This window comes from Chelmon rostratus, chromosome 12 (assembly GCF_017976325.1).
Source record: "Chelmon rostratus isolate fCheRos1 chromosome 12, fCheRos1.pri, whole genome shotgun sequence".
Lineage (NCBI taxonomy): Eukaryota > Metazoa > Chordata > Actinopteri > Chaetodontiformes > Chaetodontidae > Chelmon > Chelmon rostratus.
In genome coordinates this window covers 13,250,003-13,269,396 of record NC_055669.1, presented here as the reverse complement: position 1 = coordinate 13,269,396, position 19,394 = coordinate 13,250,003, and the positions used below count along the sequence as shown (strand labels likewise).

At 41.3% G+C, this 19,394-nt stretch overlaps 1 protein-coding gene across 2 annotated transcripts; it reads left to right on the top strand.

The window, feature by feature from the left end:
• The first annotated feature begins 431 nt into the window (after positions 1–431).
• Positions 432–17,944, top strand: rc3h1b (ring finger and CCCH-type domains 1b). Of its 2 annotated transcripts, none has more exons than XM_041948445.1 (20): positions 432–555; positions 1,887–2,302; positions 4,303–4,423; positions 6,682–6,921; positions 7,050–7,225; positions 7,385–7,585; positions 7,788–7,920; positions 8,590–8,708; positions 9,591–9,703; positions 9,903–10,148; positions 10,287–10,498; positions 10,601–11,010; positions 11,122–11,280; positions 11,481–11,636; positions 11,955–12,177; positions 12,614–12,704; positions 12,851–12,947; positions 13,226–13,438; positions 13,833–13,936; positions 14,059–17,944. In XM_041948445.1, the coding sequence occupies exons 2-20, from the start codon at positions 2,072–2,074 to the stop codon at positions 14,213–14,215; spliced, it is 3,402 nt and encodes a 1,133-aa protein (XP_041804379.1). In that variant the 5' UTR covers positions 432–555; positions 1,887–2,071; the 3' UTR covers positions 14,216–17,944. The 2 variants fall into 2 exon arrangements, with proteins under 2 accessions (XP_041804379.1, XP_041804378.1); XM_041948444.1 differs by having other exon boundaries at positions 12,611–12,704.
• The last annotated feature ends 1,450 nt before the right edge of the window (positions 17,945–19,394 follow it).

The window sequence follows — 19,394 nt, the reverse complement described above, 5'->3', positions numbered from 1 at the left end:
TTTAGGATGGCGGCTATGATGTGTTTTTAGAGAATGTAGGCCAAATTTTGCATCGTATAAACAACTGTCGGCTCATTCTTATTTGTCAATACAGCTGATCCCTCCCTCTATCTCAATTCATCCCAGCTCTCTCTCTCTCTCTCTCTCTCGCTCTCTTCATCTCTCTCTCTCTCTGTCCCTGTTTTCATTGACGCGTGTGCACCACACGCACACACACCACACACACCGTGCATACTGCACAGTCAGCCTAATCGGGACAATGTTCTGCTTACCAGTTGTCACAATCCCCAGATGTGATCAGACTCTGGCAGATGCTGCTCAGTTTTCTGTTGTGTGGCTGTGCATGCGGTTCAATGCCAGTAGAGGGCACCACTGGCACATACACACACATACACACATCTTGCCCAGCTAGCTGTAACCGGCTAGCGAGTCTGTTATCGAGTTGACACCCTCCCCAAACCTCGGCAGCAGCTAAGCTGCACAGTCGACATGGCAAGAAAATATCGCAACAATTTCCTTAAGAAAGATGAAAATCTTCCAAGTCTTTTGGAATGAGTGAGTAGCATCGACAATAATGATGTATTTGTTTTGATGGGAACTAAGAGTAGAAGTTGCATGTTTTGTTTAAGTCACATTAATGACGCATAGCTATGGTTAGTTGTTGCTAACACGAAAGATAGCTAGCTAGCTAGCTAACAAGCTAACGGCTAAGAGAGGGAGGAGTAACGTTACGATTTGTTCGCTATGCTGCTAGCTCTCTGTGCTCAGTCAGACAAGAAGAATGAACTTCGCCTGTAAAATGTGTCCAAAACACCATTTATTTATGAGTCTGAACATTTTGAACACAGGTAAATTGGTGCGTCTGGTGAAAATAAATACATTTTCAAGGCAGTTGGGTTGCTGGGTAATTTCCTACCGTATTTCGCTAGCGTTACATAATCTCGCCGTTGAGAGTCAAGTGGGTCCACTTTCCAGTTTCACTGTGGTTGTGCTGTAGCTATCGTTTCCTTGACCAACACACGAGATGGTAACTAATATTCTTGGCAGTGTTATGGATTCTGAATCTTCAGATACATTCAGAATAATGGCTGTATCACGACCAACTCATGGTTGCTTTTCGATTATTCAGTAATTGTTTTTTAATCAGACGACGTTTGCTTGCTAGCTAACCTAGCAAACTAGCCACCCATCTTAGCTTGCTAAAAGTAAGCTAACGTTACCTACAATTAGCTAGCTAACGTATCGGTTAATATTAAGTAAACACTAACGGGCGTATAATCAAACATCAAAAAGATTAACGGTACAGCCACGATAGCACAGCCGGTGACCAGAAATAAAACCTGGGTTTGTAGTTGGCCAAATGTATTGGTAAATGTTAGCTTTATGACAAGTTATATAGCATAGAGGGACTTGGTTGTTAGCCTCTTCAGGACCCTTTGTCCATACTCATAGTAGTAACTAGCTCTTCTACGTAGGCCACACAGCAGTTGTTTTGATCCTTCTCCGTCGCTTGTTTCTTCTGTGTGTTGCAAATATGTGCTGTGTCACCTCTGATATCTTTTTTTATTATTTTGTTTTTTGGTACGAACGAACAACATAAACCGGCGAGTGGTCCAAAGCCACATAGACTTCAGATGATACATTTTTGGTTTTTAGTTTAGCAAAGTATCAAAAGCCCCACGAGAAATCTACTTGATCATCCCACTGCCTTTAATGCATTTCTCAACCACAGATGCTCTCATACTCAGCAGTGTTTTTTTTTTAAATCATTTAGATGCTGTTGGTATAATAGGCATTGTATTGCTGCATTTTGGCTTGTATGCAAAATAGTTCAAACTGGTGAATGTTTGCACAATTTTAATTAACTTTGTCTTTCTCTTTTTCAGTATTCATCACGCGATGTGATCCAAAATCCACAATGTGTGAGAACATTTAAGAACGATTGAGTTCGGAAGAAAATTTCTTGATTCCAGTGGAATCTTCCATATATTATATATATATTTTATTTGACTTTTTTTCTCTGTTAAAGCTTACATACATTTACACACACTCGTTCCATCAACATATAATCATGCCCGTGCAAGCACCACAATGGACAGAGTTCCTGCTGTGCCCAATCTGCACACAAACATTTGAGGAGACTGTTCGACGGCCCATCAGCTTGGGCTGTGGACATACTGTCTGCAAGATGTGCCTGAACAAGTTGCACCGTAAGGCCTGTCCCTTTGACCAGACAGCCATCAGCACAGACATCGAGCAGCTACCTGTCAACACAGCCCTGTTACAGCTGGTGGGAGGCCAGGTAAGACTTTAGTCTTTTTGTATTTTGTACACTCCTTTTTTTGTTTATGAAATTTATGGTGAGCCCTTGTTCGTGCTAGCTTGTGGTCAAGGATGACAGCTCATGGATGTGTTTGAGTAGAGCAACATTTTAAGATATCATTTGTAACTTGATGGTATGATGTTTTCTGTAATTACTGTTTATGGACTTTATTAGAGTGTCATGCACAGGCTATTGCCTGATGCACATAGCTTGAAGATTCCTTTATGAGTCACACGCCAGTCATTGAGCAATGACTTTTAATTCCGTTGGTACACTGAGTCTAGGCACAATTACTGAAGTCGTATATTTCTCTGAGGTGGTGATTTGACTGACAGGTTGAGGCACAGCTCATGATGTTTTGGCTTTGTTGGCCAAGTTTCCAGGTGTATGCTGTATAATAATGGATGACGTCAGTGTATCGACTATGAGCTTGTTGAGTGTCTGATAAAGTCATGGTTGTGGTGTCTCATAGCTGAGTGCCTTGCATATCTCTGCTCATACAGTTTAGAAGGGTACAATGTCAAATCAATTGAATATGCCCTGATAGAAATTAAAGTTGTTATGATAGTTCTGAATCATTGCGGTTCATGAACATAATTTATCCTATGAAATGCCCCAGATCTGCAGGTTGCTTTGGTCAGTATCACAACAAATAGTGATCATGGCAGAGTTATGACCTTTGCCAAGGAGGTTACATTTTTGTTTTTTTGTTGTTTTTATTTTTTGTCTATTTGTTAGAAGGGTTATGTAAAAACCTTATCCCAATTTTCATGAAACATGGTAGATGTAGCATGGATCAAGGAAGAACCCATTAAATTTTGGAGCAGATCTCAATCACAGGCTAGATACAAAAATAAAGAATAAAGAATCTTGAATCTTGAATTAAATCTTGAAAATTGTTTCTCACTTTCGATAACATTGTGAGATAGGGTGTTTGCCATATATCTTAAAATCTAGCCGATGTTAGCTGTCGCAGTTGAATTACAATGACTCTATATCACAGTCCACACTTATGGGTACCAGTAATCCTCCAGGGCAATCTACACATGTAACATCGGCACAATTGTGACAGAGCTTTTTCTCAAACTAAGGTGTGGCTATGGAAACATACATACATACATATCATGCAACTAATTATATTCTTACTCAAATTCTAATGTTCTGGAAATATATTCAGACATATGTAGTGGTTGAATTTGCAGATTTGCATATCATAGAAACATGAGCTGTTGGCCTGGTCTGTGCTCTCTAAGTGCTCTTCCAGTTTTGATGGCTTCACTGGAAGCTGAGGGTTATTTATACTAGCACAGCTTGAGCATAAAAGTACAAACGTAATGAGTAATACTTCTCTGGTGTCTTGGCTCTATTTTAAATTATTATTATTATTATTATTAGCTATGTCAACTGGGATAGTTACAGTTCATGTGCAGGGAATTGGGCATAAGCCTTCAGTACAATGTGATAATTGTCCATGGTTGTCAAATCTTAATTTTCTTGTCCTTCGGATTTCTTTGCCCTGATACTGCAGTAAATATCACCAAATTACTCTCAAACAAAAGAGATTCTTAGGACAATGGGAAGTTGAATGACATGTGTTATTATAATCGACAGACCAGTATAAATGAAGATTGCCTTTACTCTGTGAAGAATTTTTTTTCAATATGTCGATAGTATGCGCTCCTAAAGGTTTGTAAATGTTAGCAACGCAAGCAATATTATTCTAGTTTTAAACATTTTCCCATACAATTTTACTTTTTCTCTTTTTTGCAAAAATATTCTTGCATAGTCACACCAACCCTCACACACACAGGTATTTTGATATTCCTTGGTACACTTCGTTGTGTTTAGCTGTTTAAATGACAAAAAGAAAATGCTGACCTATTCCACTACACACATTACATCATTGTTGAGATATAATTGTACTAAAAGCTATTGCTGTGGGTTGTCCTAATTATATCCCCCTGTGTATTCTGCGACAGGTTCCTAAGGCTCAGCCTGTTGCCTTGATTACCAGTCCAGAGGACTCGCAGCATTATGAGGAGGCCAGGCAGTGTGTGGAGGAGCTGGCCCTCTACCTCAAACCTCTCAGCAACACCAGAGGTACTTAACACAAACACTTGCTTGTTACTTTCATAGTTTGTTCTACCGTCATTATTATCTGTTGACACTCTTGCTGCCTTCAAATGAAACTCAGGACTTTGCTTTGGACATGGGAAGTCCAGTACACAATATAATTGGCATTCACGTGGTTTAAGATGTGAGAATACTGCAGTGAGGTGGCTGCTAATGGATGTGGCCTTGTTCCCTTTTAAAAAGTGGTGCACAAGTTTGTCTTTTATGTATGTCAGTGTCATCCCAGGAACAAAAAACCTGTAGAAAACAAAGGTAAAAAAAAATCAGTAATTTCCATAAAGGCCAACACTTCTAAAAACTTAAGAAGGAAAACTGTCTGAAAATTTCAACTCATCAAGTTGTGAATATGAAATCACATGGTTGTTAAATGGACTCAAACATGGTGAAACTCTACCCCGCTTGATTGCAGATATGTCAGGTTATTTACATTTTCAGTTGAAAATATAATGGATGCAAATATTTTATAATACTATACTCCACTGTAATTCATGTCATATCATGTGATGTTAAAATATTTGATTAGGCTTTGAAGAATCATCTGGTTTTATTTGGAGTCTTGCCAGTTATCTGTTGACACATTAATAATGATACAAGGAACTTGATTTAACAAGTCTGATACCACTATGCAATTTATGTGGTGCTTTAAGCAAATATACTATTAATTAATTTTTTGTTAGGATCACTGACATTATTTAAAACTGAAGATTTGTTTTCAGAGAATGGGGGTTAAAGGAACCTTCATTAGAGTGGTTTATTGGTCAATGCTCACATGTTGTGGCATGTTGTCAAACCCATAATATTCAAAGGTCACAGTTGTTTCCTATTATATTGATTCATCATTTGGAACGCCCTTGTGCCTCATGAGAAAACTTGTTGGAAAGGTATAATGGCTTTTAAAAGACCCACAATAATGTCAATCGCAGAATTACATTGAATGTAATGTGAACATAGGGGGTGCAAATTTTAGGCAATTTTCTTAATCATTGGCCATTTTAGTGCTTAACAGTTAAATATGATTGGATGAAATGATGTCTCAGGGGTGTGCTAACAATGCTGCAGCAGATTTTCTCATTGTTGCTAATTGCGACTTTGGTCAATCAGATTTTTGATGATAATTGAAAGATAATCAAATAATCATTTGCATCCCCAGTAAACATATTTGCCTTCATTTTACAGTTTGTATTATTGTCACTGTGTCTCGCACCAGTGTTGTCAGAGCAATTCTGCTGCAGAGTGGTATATGTCAAGAACCAGCTTTTTCTAGGATGGTGAAGTCGAGACATGAAGAGTTAATGACCGCGAAACATTGATTATTCAGTCGTAGTAAGCAAACATTCTTGATGTCAAACACTTTAACAACCACAGAAGGACGTTCAAAAATTTGATAGAGGTCAACCAAAAAGATGTATTGATAGGTGTATCGTTATATGATGATAAAATGAGGTAGTGATGCTGTTGATTGGTCTGTAATTTGTGCTACAAACAAATTTGGGATGCTTTCTAAACAAAAATGAAACAGAATGTGATAATTTGCTTATCCTTTTTGACATATACTCTTTACAAGGTGGGTTAGGGGCAACAACTGTTTAGGTATGAAAAGGACATCCTTGAAAGGCTCAGTTTTTCAGAAGCAAGGATGGAGCAAGGTTCACCACTTTATTATAAAAAAGAAAATTGCTACATGGGCTCAGGAACACTTTGTAAAAGCGTTTATGGTAAACAGAGTTTGTTTGCCAATGACTGCATTCTGTTTTTATTTACATTTTGCACAACATCCAGACTTTTTTGGAATTGGTGTTGTACTTCTTAGTAGTGACACTTCATTTTTAATAGCAATGTGTATACATAAAGCCCAAACCCTACTTCAGAGAAAGATGGATTCTATGCCATTGTAATTTGGTTGCTGCATTTTGTGGTGCTGTTAAATGTTATTGAACTATGCTGAGATGCCATTAACTTGTCCTTTTATCAATGAGAGTAGGCAAATAACAGAAATGCGTCTTTCAATAATGCAGCACCACAAACTTCATCTTCCAGCACGATCATTAAGTTGAATCACCAGCTCTCTAAAATCATTTACATATTCTAAACCTTCGTGAAGGGAGGATTTATTGCAGAACCTGTTGTATTAGACTGCATTAGTTTACGCTTGGTCTACCTAATAAACTGGCAACTGAGTGTAGATTCCCTTTGTTTACCAGCTGTCTTGCCTAATCTCTCGCCAGGTGTGGGTCTGAGCAGCACGGCCCAAAGCATGCTGAGTCGACCCATGCAGAGGAAACTGGTAACTCTGGTCCACTGCCAGCTAGTGGAGGAGGAGGGCCGTGTTAGAGCCATGAGAGCTGCCCGCTCTCTGGGTGAGCGAACCGTCACTGAACTCATCTTGCAGCACCAGAATCCGCAGCAGCTCTCCTCCAATCTGTGGGCCGCTGTCCGTGCACGAGGATGTCAGTTTCTCGGCCCGGGTAAGTTGCTTCCCACTACCTGCAAAGTGAGACGAGCACAATCCGTACATCCATATCCTTTGCAAGTGTTGGCTTTTGGCTATCGACTGTCGCTCATGGTTTTTATATTTGTGTTTTTCCTCCCCCAGCCATGCAGGAGGAAGCTCTAAAGTTGGTCCTGCTTGCCCTAGAGGATGGCTCTGCTCTGTCCAGGAAGGTGTTGGTTCTTTTTGTAGTCCAGAGGCTTGAGCCACGCTTCCCACAGGCCTCTAAGACTAGCATAGGCCATGTGGTGCAGCTCCTCTACAGGGCCTCCTGCTTCAAGGTATGTCACTGATTGAGAACCAGAATAACATTTTATTCTTTTGTTTTTGAAGTTTGTCACAAATAGTGAGCATCATTTGTTGTTATCATACAGAGGCCCATTGCCTCAATATAATAGTACCAAAAAAAGCATACTCATACTTCCTCTTGGGTTACCCAGGTGACCAAACGTGATGAAGATTCCTCCCTGATGCAACTGAAGGAGGAGTTCCGTACTTATGAGGCTCTGCGGCGCGAGCATGACTCTCAGATAGTTCAGATTGCCATGGAGGGTGGGCTGCGCATTGCACCTGACCAGTGGTCTTCTCTGTTATATGGAGATCAATCTCACAAGTCACACATGCAGTCTATCATAGACAAGGTGTGTGAGAGAAGTTATTTTTTTCTTCTGTCTATCCCATTTGCTTGTTTCAACATCGTAGTACACACCAGCATGTTTCATGGAAGATTTGTGTTCTGCTATATGTTTCTTAGCGTCTTGTATCAAAGCATGTTCCTACATAAGACATCCTGTCTGCCATAAACCTACCAAATGATGACTTGTTTTTCTGCTTGTGGCGTAGCTGCAGACCCCAGCGTCTTTTGCTCAGAGTGTTCAAGAGCTGACAATTGCGCTGCAGAGGACCGGAGATCCGGCCAACCTCAACCGGTTGCGGCCCCACCTCGAACTACTGGCCAACATTGATCCCAGTCCTGGTAAGAAACAACTTCAAGAATCTTGGTTTTGTATAGACATAAAGATGCAATGTCACAAGTTGGAATCAAAACTATGACCTTTGCATCTTTCCAACCCTCTGTCCTATTATTCCAGTATATGTTGTCTACTAAATTAGCTTAAAACAGGCAGTCTTGGCCAGAGCCTAGCTGTTGCATTACAGTTTAGCTGACCATCAACAAATAGCTTACTATGTATTGGATTTATTTGGTGGGGCAAATGTCTAAACATGTCCTTAAAAAGACTGCATGGAAATGTCGTTTTGAAGTGTGCCTTCATGGAAAATGGGGCATCTATATACTTTCTTAATCAGAAGTTAGCTTGTTACTCTCAAATGTTGTGGGGGTTTTTTTATAGTTTGACCACCACGCATGAATTAAAACACCAAATTTACAAAAGTTGGGGGTCTTTAGAGCAAGGCATTTTGTTTATTACAACTTCAGAATCACTGTTTGGTAACTGACCACCCTGCACTGCAACCTGCCAGTGGTGGAAGCTCTTTGTTGTTTGTGCTTGTACTTTGCGCTGCCAGTTGTGGTCCTCTGGGAAACAACCCACACACACTTCATCTCAGAGACAAATAAGTACGATTAATTAAGATATTTAGATAAAAGTCTGTTTTTCTCATACCTTCTTTTGTTTCCCCTCAGATGCTCCCCCTCCCACATGGGAGCAGCTTGAGAAAGGGTTGGTAGCAGTGAAAACAGTTGTGCATGGCCTGGTGGACTTCATCCAGAACCACAGCAAGAAAGGAGCTGACCCTCAACAGGTCAGTCTGTCCACAGGAAGAGCTGGACCCATTCCTTCTATGTAGCATATTTAATCCAGGCTATACCCATGGGAGATCATAGCCCAGCCAACGATTATTAAAGTATCAACGATTAGTACTATTAGTTAGTAGGCTTGTAGAAATACATGAAGTTGTTCTTAAGGCTGGCGGTGACCTTTCACCTCATGAAAAACAGTGTTTGTTTTTATTTCATTTGCAACACATCTGTATATCAACTCTGAAGTATTTGATGGAAAAAAAATATCATGACAACTGATTTTGTCAGAATCATCCAGCCCTAGCTATAATAGGACTGTGTGTTGAGCTCTGTTGTGCAAGGCAACCTCCTAAGTTAAATAATAATGGCACACAAACTTGTGTGTTGTAGGGTGCTATGATTTGATGATGGAATCGTGGAATCAGATTTTATAAAAATAGAATAAACTGTAAAATGTGGATTATCAAGATTGAAGTTAATTGAAGATTTCGTAGCTGTATGTGCAGAGTCGGATATTCTGTTGGAAAAAAATGACAAGCTACATAGGTTTCTGGTCAGGAATTGTACACAAAGAGGAGATTTGCCCAAAGCGAGAGACACTTACCTGGTGTGGTAGAGCTACATATGAAGGCTGGCAAATTTGTTAATATTCATGAATATTTCCTTATTGAATCATTGAAATTTTATCCATCACATGATTAGACACTTAAAAAAAAAGCCTACTTTGACTTTGAAAATTTGCTTAAATCATAGAATTCACAGAATTCAGATAAATTTAAATGGAAAATGCAGAATTTAGGGAGAAAATGAAACAGAACTTGGAAAAAAAAAATTGTAGAGCCCTAATGTGTCTATTTCATTAATACTTGGTGTCTCTCTTTTAGCCTCCCCAGCACAGCAAGTACAAGACATACATGTGTCGTGACATGAAGCAGAAGGGAGGCTGTCCTCGCGGAGCCAGCTGTACCTTTGCTCACTCTCAGGAAGAACTGGAGAAGTGAGTCTTGACAATGTCAACATGCAGCCGTGTTTTTTTTATATATATATATATATATATATATATATATATATATATATATATATATATATATATATATATATATATATATATATATTAGATATTGCAGTTAAAATGAAACCATTTTCACAGCACCCAGCATCTCTTACAAATTTTGTTCTATGCTTATGTTTGTCAGGTATCGTAAGATGAATAAACGTCTTGCAGCTCGCCTCCCAGGCTCAGGAGGGCTCATGACAGATGACGGCCTTCCTCTTGATGTAGCAGTGACCCGGAAGCCTTCACCCCTCACCAATGGCAGTGGTGCACCCTCTTTGCCCCAGCTTATTGCCCGTGGCACAGACACAGTCCCGTATGAACTGTTGCGTAAACCCATCAAGATGGATGGAGGGAGTCCCAGTGCCCCAGGATCACCACCTGATGCGTGAGTATAGCAGTCTCTGTGTAGTTAATTATTTGGCAGCCAAAGAACAGGGAACCATGCGCCATGAAGTCTGTAGATTTCTCTGCTGTTGGACACCAGCTGTTATCTTTTCTTTTAATCTCAACCATATTCCTGCAGCCTGGACCCTGTGCCCAAACCTGGAATGCCTCTGCCACCTCATGCCATGGCCCATCCAAGGATGCCAGCGGACCACCTCTCTGGGGTGAAGCACATGCCTGTGGTAGCCAGAGGTTCGCCAGTCTACCCCCAGCCACAGCTCCCTGAGATGTGTTATGACACTCGCCCACCACCTTCTGCTTCTCAATATGAGCCCCAACAATACTCCACAGGTAAAGGTCGAGTAAATTGAATACAGCATAGTGTTTTTTACTTTATATATAGAAATCATTAAGGAAACGGACATTGATAATAGTCTGCCATTTATTTCTCAGGGTACCCCTACCAACAGCCACCACAGTATGTTCCTCGGGATTATATGCGTAACCCTCCGCCACCCAGTGAGTCAGGACCCCCTTACCAGGACGCCTACCCTGGCTACGGCCATCCAGAGCGCCCCTACCAGGCCCCTCACTCTGGTCCACCTTTCTCTTACCCTCACCCTCCACACCACGACCGAGGTCGTCACGGGACCTACACTGGCCCACCACCTCCTCCACAGCCTTACCCATCTCAGAGGGATGGCCTGGTCAGGATGAGTCCTGCACCTCTCGATGTTCCCCCGCCATCAGCAGGCCAGGCTAACTCACTTTACCACCAGGAGCCCGGTGCCCGGGATAGATACCCTCCAGATGGCTACTATCCATCAGGTGCCCAGCCACCACCCATGAGGGCTTATGTCAGGGTGAGTCATTTTATCCGTTTGCTTTTAACTCATTGTGTGGCCGTCCTAGTTGCGAAACACTTACATAAGTGCAAGCAGTTGAGAAGCAATATTTCTGTGTGTGTGTCTTAGGGACCATCATATAGTGGTTCGCAGCCCAGCCTGGACTACCTGCACCGACGTCGACAGGAGCTGTTATCCCAGCTGGAGGAAAGGAAGGTCATCTCCCCGCCACCATTCGCTGCCTCCCCCACTCTTTCTCACCCCTTCCCCAGCGACTACCCTCCAGAGGTTAGCACTATGTGAATTTATATGTCTCTCAGACTGTAGTACACAGGCATTAAGCTGTGAGATTTGACACATTTGAGATTCAACATCCATAAACTGTAAGTGGCATTGTGGTGCAACATTTAAAAAGCGGTATTGGTTGACTGTGAATACATGGAAGTATTAGTGACAGCACTATCTCTGTGTATATTCTGTGTCTGCAGTATGGTGAGGAGAGCTCCAAAACCATTATGAAATGCAGAGAGCCTGACTATGCAGGGCAATACTCTCCCTGGTCTTGTGAAACCATTGGCTCCTACATTGGCACAAAGGATGCCAAACCCAAAGACGTTATGGTCCCTGGTGCCATGGAGATGATGGTGAGTTCAGACGGATAACTTTCCCAATATGGGAAAATACTGACATCTTAGTGACTGAGCGATTGGTGTGACGTTAATCAGTGCAGGTTATATGTGATGCTGTTTGTTTGTTGACCAAGTGTAATTAACCAGCCCTGACAGCTAAGTGTTTTGTCATGTCAAATACATCTTTATTCTCTTTATTCTGCCGACAGAAACAACCACAGTGTTTTTTAACCGCATGATATCAAGTGACAGTGAAGTGAAGAAAGAAACATGTTACCCCCCCAGCTTCTCTAACCCCTCCTCTCCATACCCTTCTCTCTCTCGCTCTGTCAGAATGTGGAGGCGAAGGATCTGAGGGAACCATCGCTGGAGGCTCCTCGGAGGGGTGCAGAAGTCAAGGACGATGACCCTATTATCCCGTTTGGCCCCCAGCCCACTGTATCGCGCTTCGGTGCCATCTCCCGCACCTCAAAGACAGGCTACCAGACCACCGGCCCTGTGCAGGCCATAGCCTCCACTCCTCAGAACCCAAACTCTAAGCATATGGCCATGCCCGGTAAGAGACCATGTGAAAAACAACCTGACTGAGAAACACTGTTAAACATCAGTGTATACTATCTTCTTATTGCTTTAAGATGAAATTGTCAACCCTGTACAATTGGTTCAGAGGTATTTGCTGCAGTCCAGACTGCATTTTGGTTTTTCTATCAAAGATGGCTTGAGACTTAAACATACAAAATACTAAATAATAAAATGACTGAAAAAAGATGATTTCATTGGATGTACATAAGTATACATTGGTATCATATGATTTATACGTATGTCTAATACTAATCTTATCCTGTCGTTTTAATGCTCTGCAGATTTTGTCCACTCCCTCCTCTTAAACTGAATTTTTTTTGCGACATTCTCACTTCACGTAATTGTGGTGTTATCATCATTTGTAATTGAAAACATTTCTGACAACCATTTTACCACCTCGCCTACAGCAGAATACACATATGGAAGCCATGGAGGATGGGGTGGAGCTTCATATCCCTCCCACCAGGCTGCCTCCTCCTCTCAGGGACACTTCAGTGAGCGGTGAGGCGCATGTTTGATTTTCCTCCTCGATGACAGTAGTAATCAGGCTTTTAGGAAAATTTTAAAAACATGTGTGAGAGTGAAAGTTTGTGCCCTTAGATTCTAAAGTAGTAATTTAAATTTCTCACTGTATTTCTCCTTCGTAGCCTGCCTATGGCAGCCCCAGACAGAGAGCAGTTAAAGATTGAGCTGCAGCAGGTCAACCAGCAGATCAACCAGCAGACCCAGATGCGAAGCATGGAGGTGTGTATGCTCTTTCACTTACAAAAACAATTTAAATCAGTAGAAAAACGTTTTGACATTCCAGAGATGGCTTAATATTTATAGCCTTGCTTTCATTTCACATGATAATTGATGTGGTGAAGAATAACAGTAGTTAGCTGTCAAGCTGCCAAGTCAATATGAAAGTACAGTCAACACTGGTCTCAAAAAACAGATGTTCCATTTTATTTCTCCTCATTATTGCCACAAATGTCCAAATTGCACTCTCATCCCCTTCACTTCCTGCCACACTATTACAGGCTGCCAGTAACTCTTTGCTGCTGCAGAGGGAGGCCAGCGCGTTGGCTGGACAGCCTGTGCAGCCGGGCCAGGCAGCAGCAGCCCAGCAGCAGCAGCAGGCCAAGTGGCCAGCAGGGGGAGCAAGTACAGCAGCTGTCTCCAGTGAGCAGCTCAGCCTGGAGCTCCACCAGGTGGAGAGAGAGATTGGAAAGAGGACCCGAGAGATGGCTTTGGTAAGGGGTGGGGGTTTGGGCGCTGTTGGGCAACTAAAAGGGATGTGGCAGTCTCACCTTGCATGCTGAGAGAAGTTGGGATAATGGGGCAATTATTGATAAACAAATCTTGTGATGATTGGAGGAGTGGACACTTTCAAACAACCCATTGGATCTCCAACAAAATGGATGCTCAGTCATGTATTATAACAGCGTACAATGAAAATATTCATTAAAACTCAGTTTTCCTCAAGAGTCCCTTCAGCTTTTCCTTGTTGAAGCTGTGTTATACTACTGTATAGCTTCTTATGGCACTTAAGACCAGGATCAGTGGACATATGCATGCAACAAAAACAGAGTATATAGCTGGGGGTCTTTCTAGCTACTAAGCATGTTTTGTCCATCTCCAAACCAGGAAAACCAAGTAGCCCATGATGTTCAGCAGTACAAGATGAAACCTGTAGAGAATGGACAACCAGAGCACAAGACTCAGCTGGAAGAAATCTCCCTGGCTCTTGGGTGAGTATACACGTACTAAATGTGTGTATGTTCCATGAATATGCATGTACTTCATTGTTAGCCTGGGTTCTTCCAAGCATTCCTTGTTCTCACTCGGGTCTTTTCCTCCGTCCTGAATTCAGCGAGGTGTCAAACGGCTCCAGCAGTCTGCAAGAAAGTGCAGTGGGCGGGTCCATGCTGTCACTGACCAATAAGACATCTGCGTTGAGCCTGTGCTCTGATCCAGGTGCCAGTGGTTCAGAGATGCAGAAGAATGGCGTCGTCCATTCCTGCTCTTAGGCAGTACACACGCACACACACATACACACATGCACACACTCAAGATGCTCAATTGAAAAGCATGCACAGGCACACATACACCCATTCTATTTAGAAGATGAGCAGTATCTGCCGTGATATGAATTTTCTTTCTTTTTGTTCTGTGAATGAGCTTTTTTTAATGACTTTCCTTGCCTGGAAACCAGGGCATATGATAACATTTCTCGTGTGTGTTAATTTTTTCCTTTTTTTTTTCTCCTTTCCTTCTTTTTTCTTTTTCTTTCTTGTACTGGGATTACAGATTAACAAGGCTCACAATAGAGATATCAGGAAGAGAAAATGGTGGTGATGTTGACAGTGGTATGATTTCATTCAAAAAGGATAGGCGTACTCCATCCTTAATAAACACAAAGACGTAATCAAGTATTTGATCGATTCTCCCCACATAAGATTTGTTGGCATACATGCAGATGAACGGTTAGAAGCAAAGGAGCAGAATAAGAAGCACTATCACGTCACATGCACTCTGAGGAACCTCTCTTGTTGCAATCTGACTGAAACAGCACAAGTGTGCCGCGTGGTTTTCACCCCCAGAATCGTAAAAAAGTGGTTGCCCAGATCTGGTTGGTCTGAGGAGGGAAAAGCATTACAGTATTCCACCAGTATTCACCCGAAATGGAGATGCAAGGTGTTTCAGAAATCACTTTTGCACCACATGCATGTCCTTACCTGCCACGAGAAGTATGATTTTATTAGTGCATTTTATGAACACATCATGTGTCTTGTTTCATACTTGAAAGCAGTATATTATATATTTAATTGAAGCATTCTGTTTTAAAGATTGCAACAAGTCTTTTTGATAAGGAGCTTTCCACATGTTTTCTATAAGGGAATCTACTATGTGCTTCTGTCGGTTGTGGCGTGACCTGATGTGGTTTGGTCGCAATGCCTTTCTCCCGTGCTCTGTAGGGCTGCATTCAGTGCTAGCCGATTATGTTGTGAAAGTTTTCTCAGCACGCTCAAAAAAAGTTGGGGTTTTTTTGGGGTTGGGGGTAAATGCACATGATCGGGCTGATGAGCGTCTTTCTGCCTCAGGAGTCAAGTGAAAGAGTGTAAGCTTGACTGTGTAACGTCAGGGTAAATAAAGATTTCCCTCCTCAGAGCTGCTCATCTGGCCACACAAAAGGCCTCCCCATTGGGATTATCTTGTCATTTGTTCTCCTAACTTCTATGAAGTTGCCTTCCCTTGTATGTGTGTGTGTGCGCGTGTGTGTGTGTTTTGTTTGTTTGTTTTTTTTTTATTTTGTTTTATTTTTCATGCTTTACATTGTTACGATTTGGGGGGTGCGGCTCACCTGGTGAAGGCGTCTTAGTGCTCAGTTGAACGTGTGTCCTCCTTTGTCAGAAATGGTTGAAATCCAAGCAAAACCTGGACTTGACACAGAAGTCATATTTACAGCTGAGGATGTTCGTGTTGGTTACTGAGGGGTAAACACAACAAACTTTCAAACATGGCTGTCCACAAATAGCAGATTTGAGTGTATTTACGTACCTTCGTTGGTGAGTAGTACAATATTCTATTCACTCCGTCATGTCTCTTTTCACACCTTGATGTCAACATCACCACCATTACCACTATTACTGCTCTTTCTGCATCATGTGAATTGTTTACTGCTGATGCTCAACATGGAGTGCGTTGCCTTCTGTAAACAATTAGCATGATGGGCTCCAGTTTTACAGCTCTGCTGAGAGCGAGTGAGTCCTTGTGTTTGAACGGTTGAAGGACTGAGGAGACGCTCTGGGTCACGTCGTTTCTTGTTAAACGCAGAGCCTTCGTTGGGACCGGACGAGGGCTCCTGAGAAACAGAGTTTGACAAATTCCTGATAACGGATGAGTAAGATAAATAAAGACACATGTTTTTGTGTCCTACGTACTCATCTGGGTTGTTTGATGCGCATCTCTTCCAACTTGTCAGCGCCATAATAGTGGATGTTTGGGTTTTTCCTTTTTTATTCAGATTTTCCTACCACACTTCAAGCCTCTGGCTGCTCCTCGCTACATTTATTGTTTAGGTACACAGCTCACTTATACATATGAGTATGTATACATACATTAATATACTAAAGCACTATTAATGTGCCACCTCTTATTTTACTTGCTCAGCATTTATATTAAATGATCTCTACTTAGAATCAGCAAATTTGTTTCTTTTCTTTTTTTTTTTGTTTGTTTGATTTGTTCTCTGTCCACTGGTTGCCAACACAGACTTTATCCTTTCCCAGACGAAGGACCTCTGTGCGCATTGATGTGTGTTCACTTAATCTTTTGTGTTCAAACAAAGATGTTCTTTATAGACTATGCTTCCGAAGAAGACAAAAATTCTGTAACTTTGGAAAATTTATGGAGACGTTTTGTGTGTGCTAGACTGTATTGTAGAAAATGTACCCTAAGTTTTTCTTTTTTCTTTTTTTTTTCTCCCTCAAAGTGTGCTGTACTGGGTGATAGTGTTGAGGTATTAGAAAAGTTTTGGGTTTTTTTTTTCCCACCCCTGCCCCTAAGAGGATATTCAGGAAGTCTCTGATAAAAGGTTGGCCTTAAGTCCTCTTGCGATGCTCCTTTACGTTGCCTGCTCATAGGAGCATGAGCTGATCTCAAAAGTAGTAATTAACACTTAATTGGCATGACTTAGAGTTATACAGATGGGCTCTAATAGACCCCCCCCCCCCTTTGAAACTGTCACACAAATCTGCAATAATGCAAATCTCTTAAGATTTGAAGCAAAATGTGTATTATTTTTAAGGAAATGTTGTTGCCCTAGCTGTTTTTTCTTTCTCGTTTTTTGTTTCTGCAATAGTTGAGTGAATTTACTGACCTGAGAGTCTTACAGTCTTTAATGTGTCATCTGACCTGACCTGACCTGGCAGTTAACAGCTACAAGAGTATCTGAATAACATTCACGCAGTAGTTTTGTTCTTCTTTGACAACTATTTACCAGAAATTGGTCTCCCAGCGTAATTCTGCAGTTCTAATTCCATGAATTGGCAACATTTAATTCATTGTGATGTTTCTCACTATCACAGTGCTCATTCTACCTGTTGGGTCCCTGCAGGTCTGAATGAGCCTACAACGCCTTTAGCTTAGCAGAACTGACATACAATGACATGATGGGGTGGTTTACTATATAGTAAATAGCAAAGATGTTCATTTCAATCTCCTGTGTGTTTTTTGTTTCTGAGTGGAACTGCTGCCTCTACCCCTCACTTACATATCCAGTGAACCCCTCCACTCCCACCCTTGACCACTGAACTCTGTTACTGCTGTTTGAGGCTCACATTTTATTCCCTGACTTTCTGGGGAAATTCGCAAATGGCTATTTTATATGATTACTCCCTTGTAAAATATCTCTTAAATTAAGGTACAGGTTTGATTTCAGCAAGAAAAAAGAAGTTTTTATATGTATATTATACTCCATTAAGGAATGTCTAGAATTATCTTCCTCCAATGTGGATGTAGCCATTATTACGCCATTTTATGACTTTGTAAGAGAATTCACTGTGTGAAAATTGGTTTGCATTTTTGTATAATACAATCTGCTTTTTTTTTTCGTTTGATACGAGAGGGAGGTCAAACTGGAAGTTTGAAGAGAGAAAAAAAATGAACCTGTGAAATTGAGAAAACAAAGTGTAACTTATGTACAACAGTGATTCTAAGCTGAGGGGGAAAGATTAAATGATATTGCTAACTCAGAACATTTGTGTCGTTGTTGTTTTTAACAAGTTAAAGTGCGACTTCTTGTTTGGGTGTTTTTTCCCCTGACCTATTTAACAAGTAACATTTGTGTATTTTTTTCACACAAACCACGTTGTATAAAGCTGGTGGGGAAAGTATTACAAAAACAACTTTCATTTTAAGTCAGTGGGAGCAATCTCAAGCCATACCAAGCACTGACCAGCTAAAACATTTAAACTACCACAGAATTGAATGATCGCCTCTGCAAACCATTGACATTGAACATTTGAGGTGGACGGTTCACTCGACCGTGGAAAGAGCAGCTGACAAAACAGTCTCAACTCAAGGTTCACTTACTCAGCTGCTCTGGAGCTGTGGACTGTGTCACACTGTCTTCCTCAGCAGATGTCAAGGAGCTGTACAACTCCGGTTAAAATAAATAAAAAAAAAAAAAATGCAATCATGTAACATGAACTGTGCTGACAAGTTTTCCCAAGCCCATGTAGTCCAATCATGAGCCTTTCGTACCCAATCATGATTATATCACCTGTTACCAATCGACCTGTTTGCCTGTGGAATGTTCCAAACGGGTGTTTTTGAAGCATTCCACCACTTTCCCAGTCGCTTGCTGCTCTTGTCCCAACTTGTTTGAAACACATTGCTGGTATTAATATCAGGATCCGGATCTTCACCTCAAGGGTGTTGGAGGTGGGTTGTTTGATGTTCTCTCCGCCTCCGGCTCGGGTGCGTACAAGTTTGATCAAACTTCCATTAAATTACAAACGAATATACAGAACATAACAAAACAAAACCCAACCATTCACTGACAGTGAATTTAAAGTGCTGCTGCTGGTTTATAAATCACTTAGTAATCTCATAGCAAAGTGCATGTCTGATCTCTTTGAAGAGCATAAACCCTGTAGGAATCAGTCAGTCGGTGTTACCTCGAGGCAGAGCCAAACGGTGAGGGATGATGACGCTGACCGCATCAAGTGTTTTCTCTCCTGCACTTTTATTTCCTTTGTTGCATTCAGGGCAACTCACAACTTCTTACTGTGCTGTAATTGTATTTTAAACATTTCATTTTCTCCATCTTTATTGATTTTAGAATGGTTTTATTGATTATTGCTTGTTCATGTCATGCAACAAGCTTCTGAGGCTTCCTTTTCTCAGGGAAAGTCAAACACTGTTGCTTTTTGCCTGAAGCAGGGCTCAGTTTGCACTGCTCTCACTCTACTGCAGTGATTGTCGTGAAACTCGTGACCTTTGAGCTGTGGCTTGGAAAAGTGGCTGCTAGCTGCAGTTTCATATTCACAGTATCAAATAGATATGAGAGTGGTATCGATTTTCTCATCTAACTCTCAGCACATGGAGAGTATTCCCCAAATCTTTGAACTATTCCTTTAATTAATCCTCTTCATACTTCTTCCACCACTGACAATGAGTAATCTTTATCTAATTATTATGAGT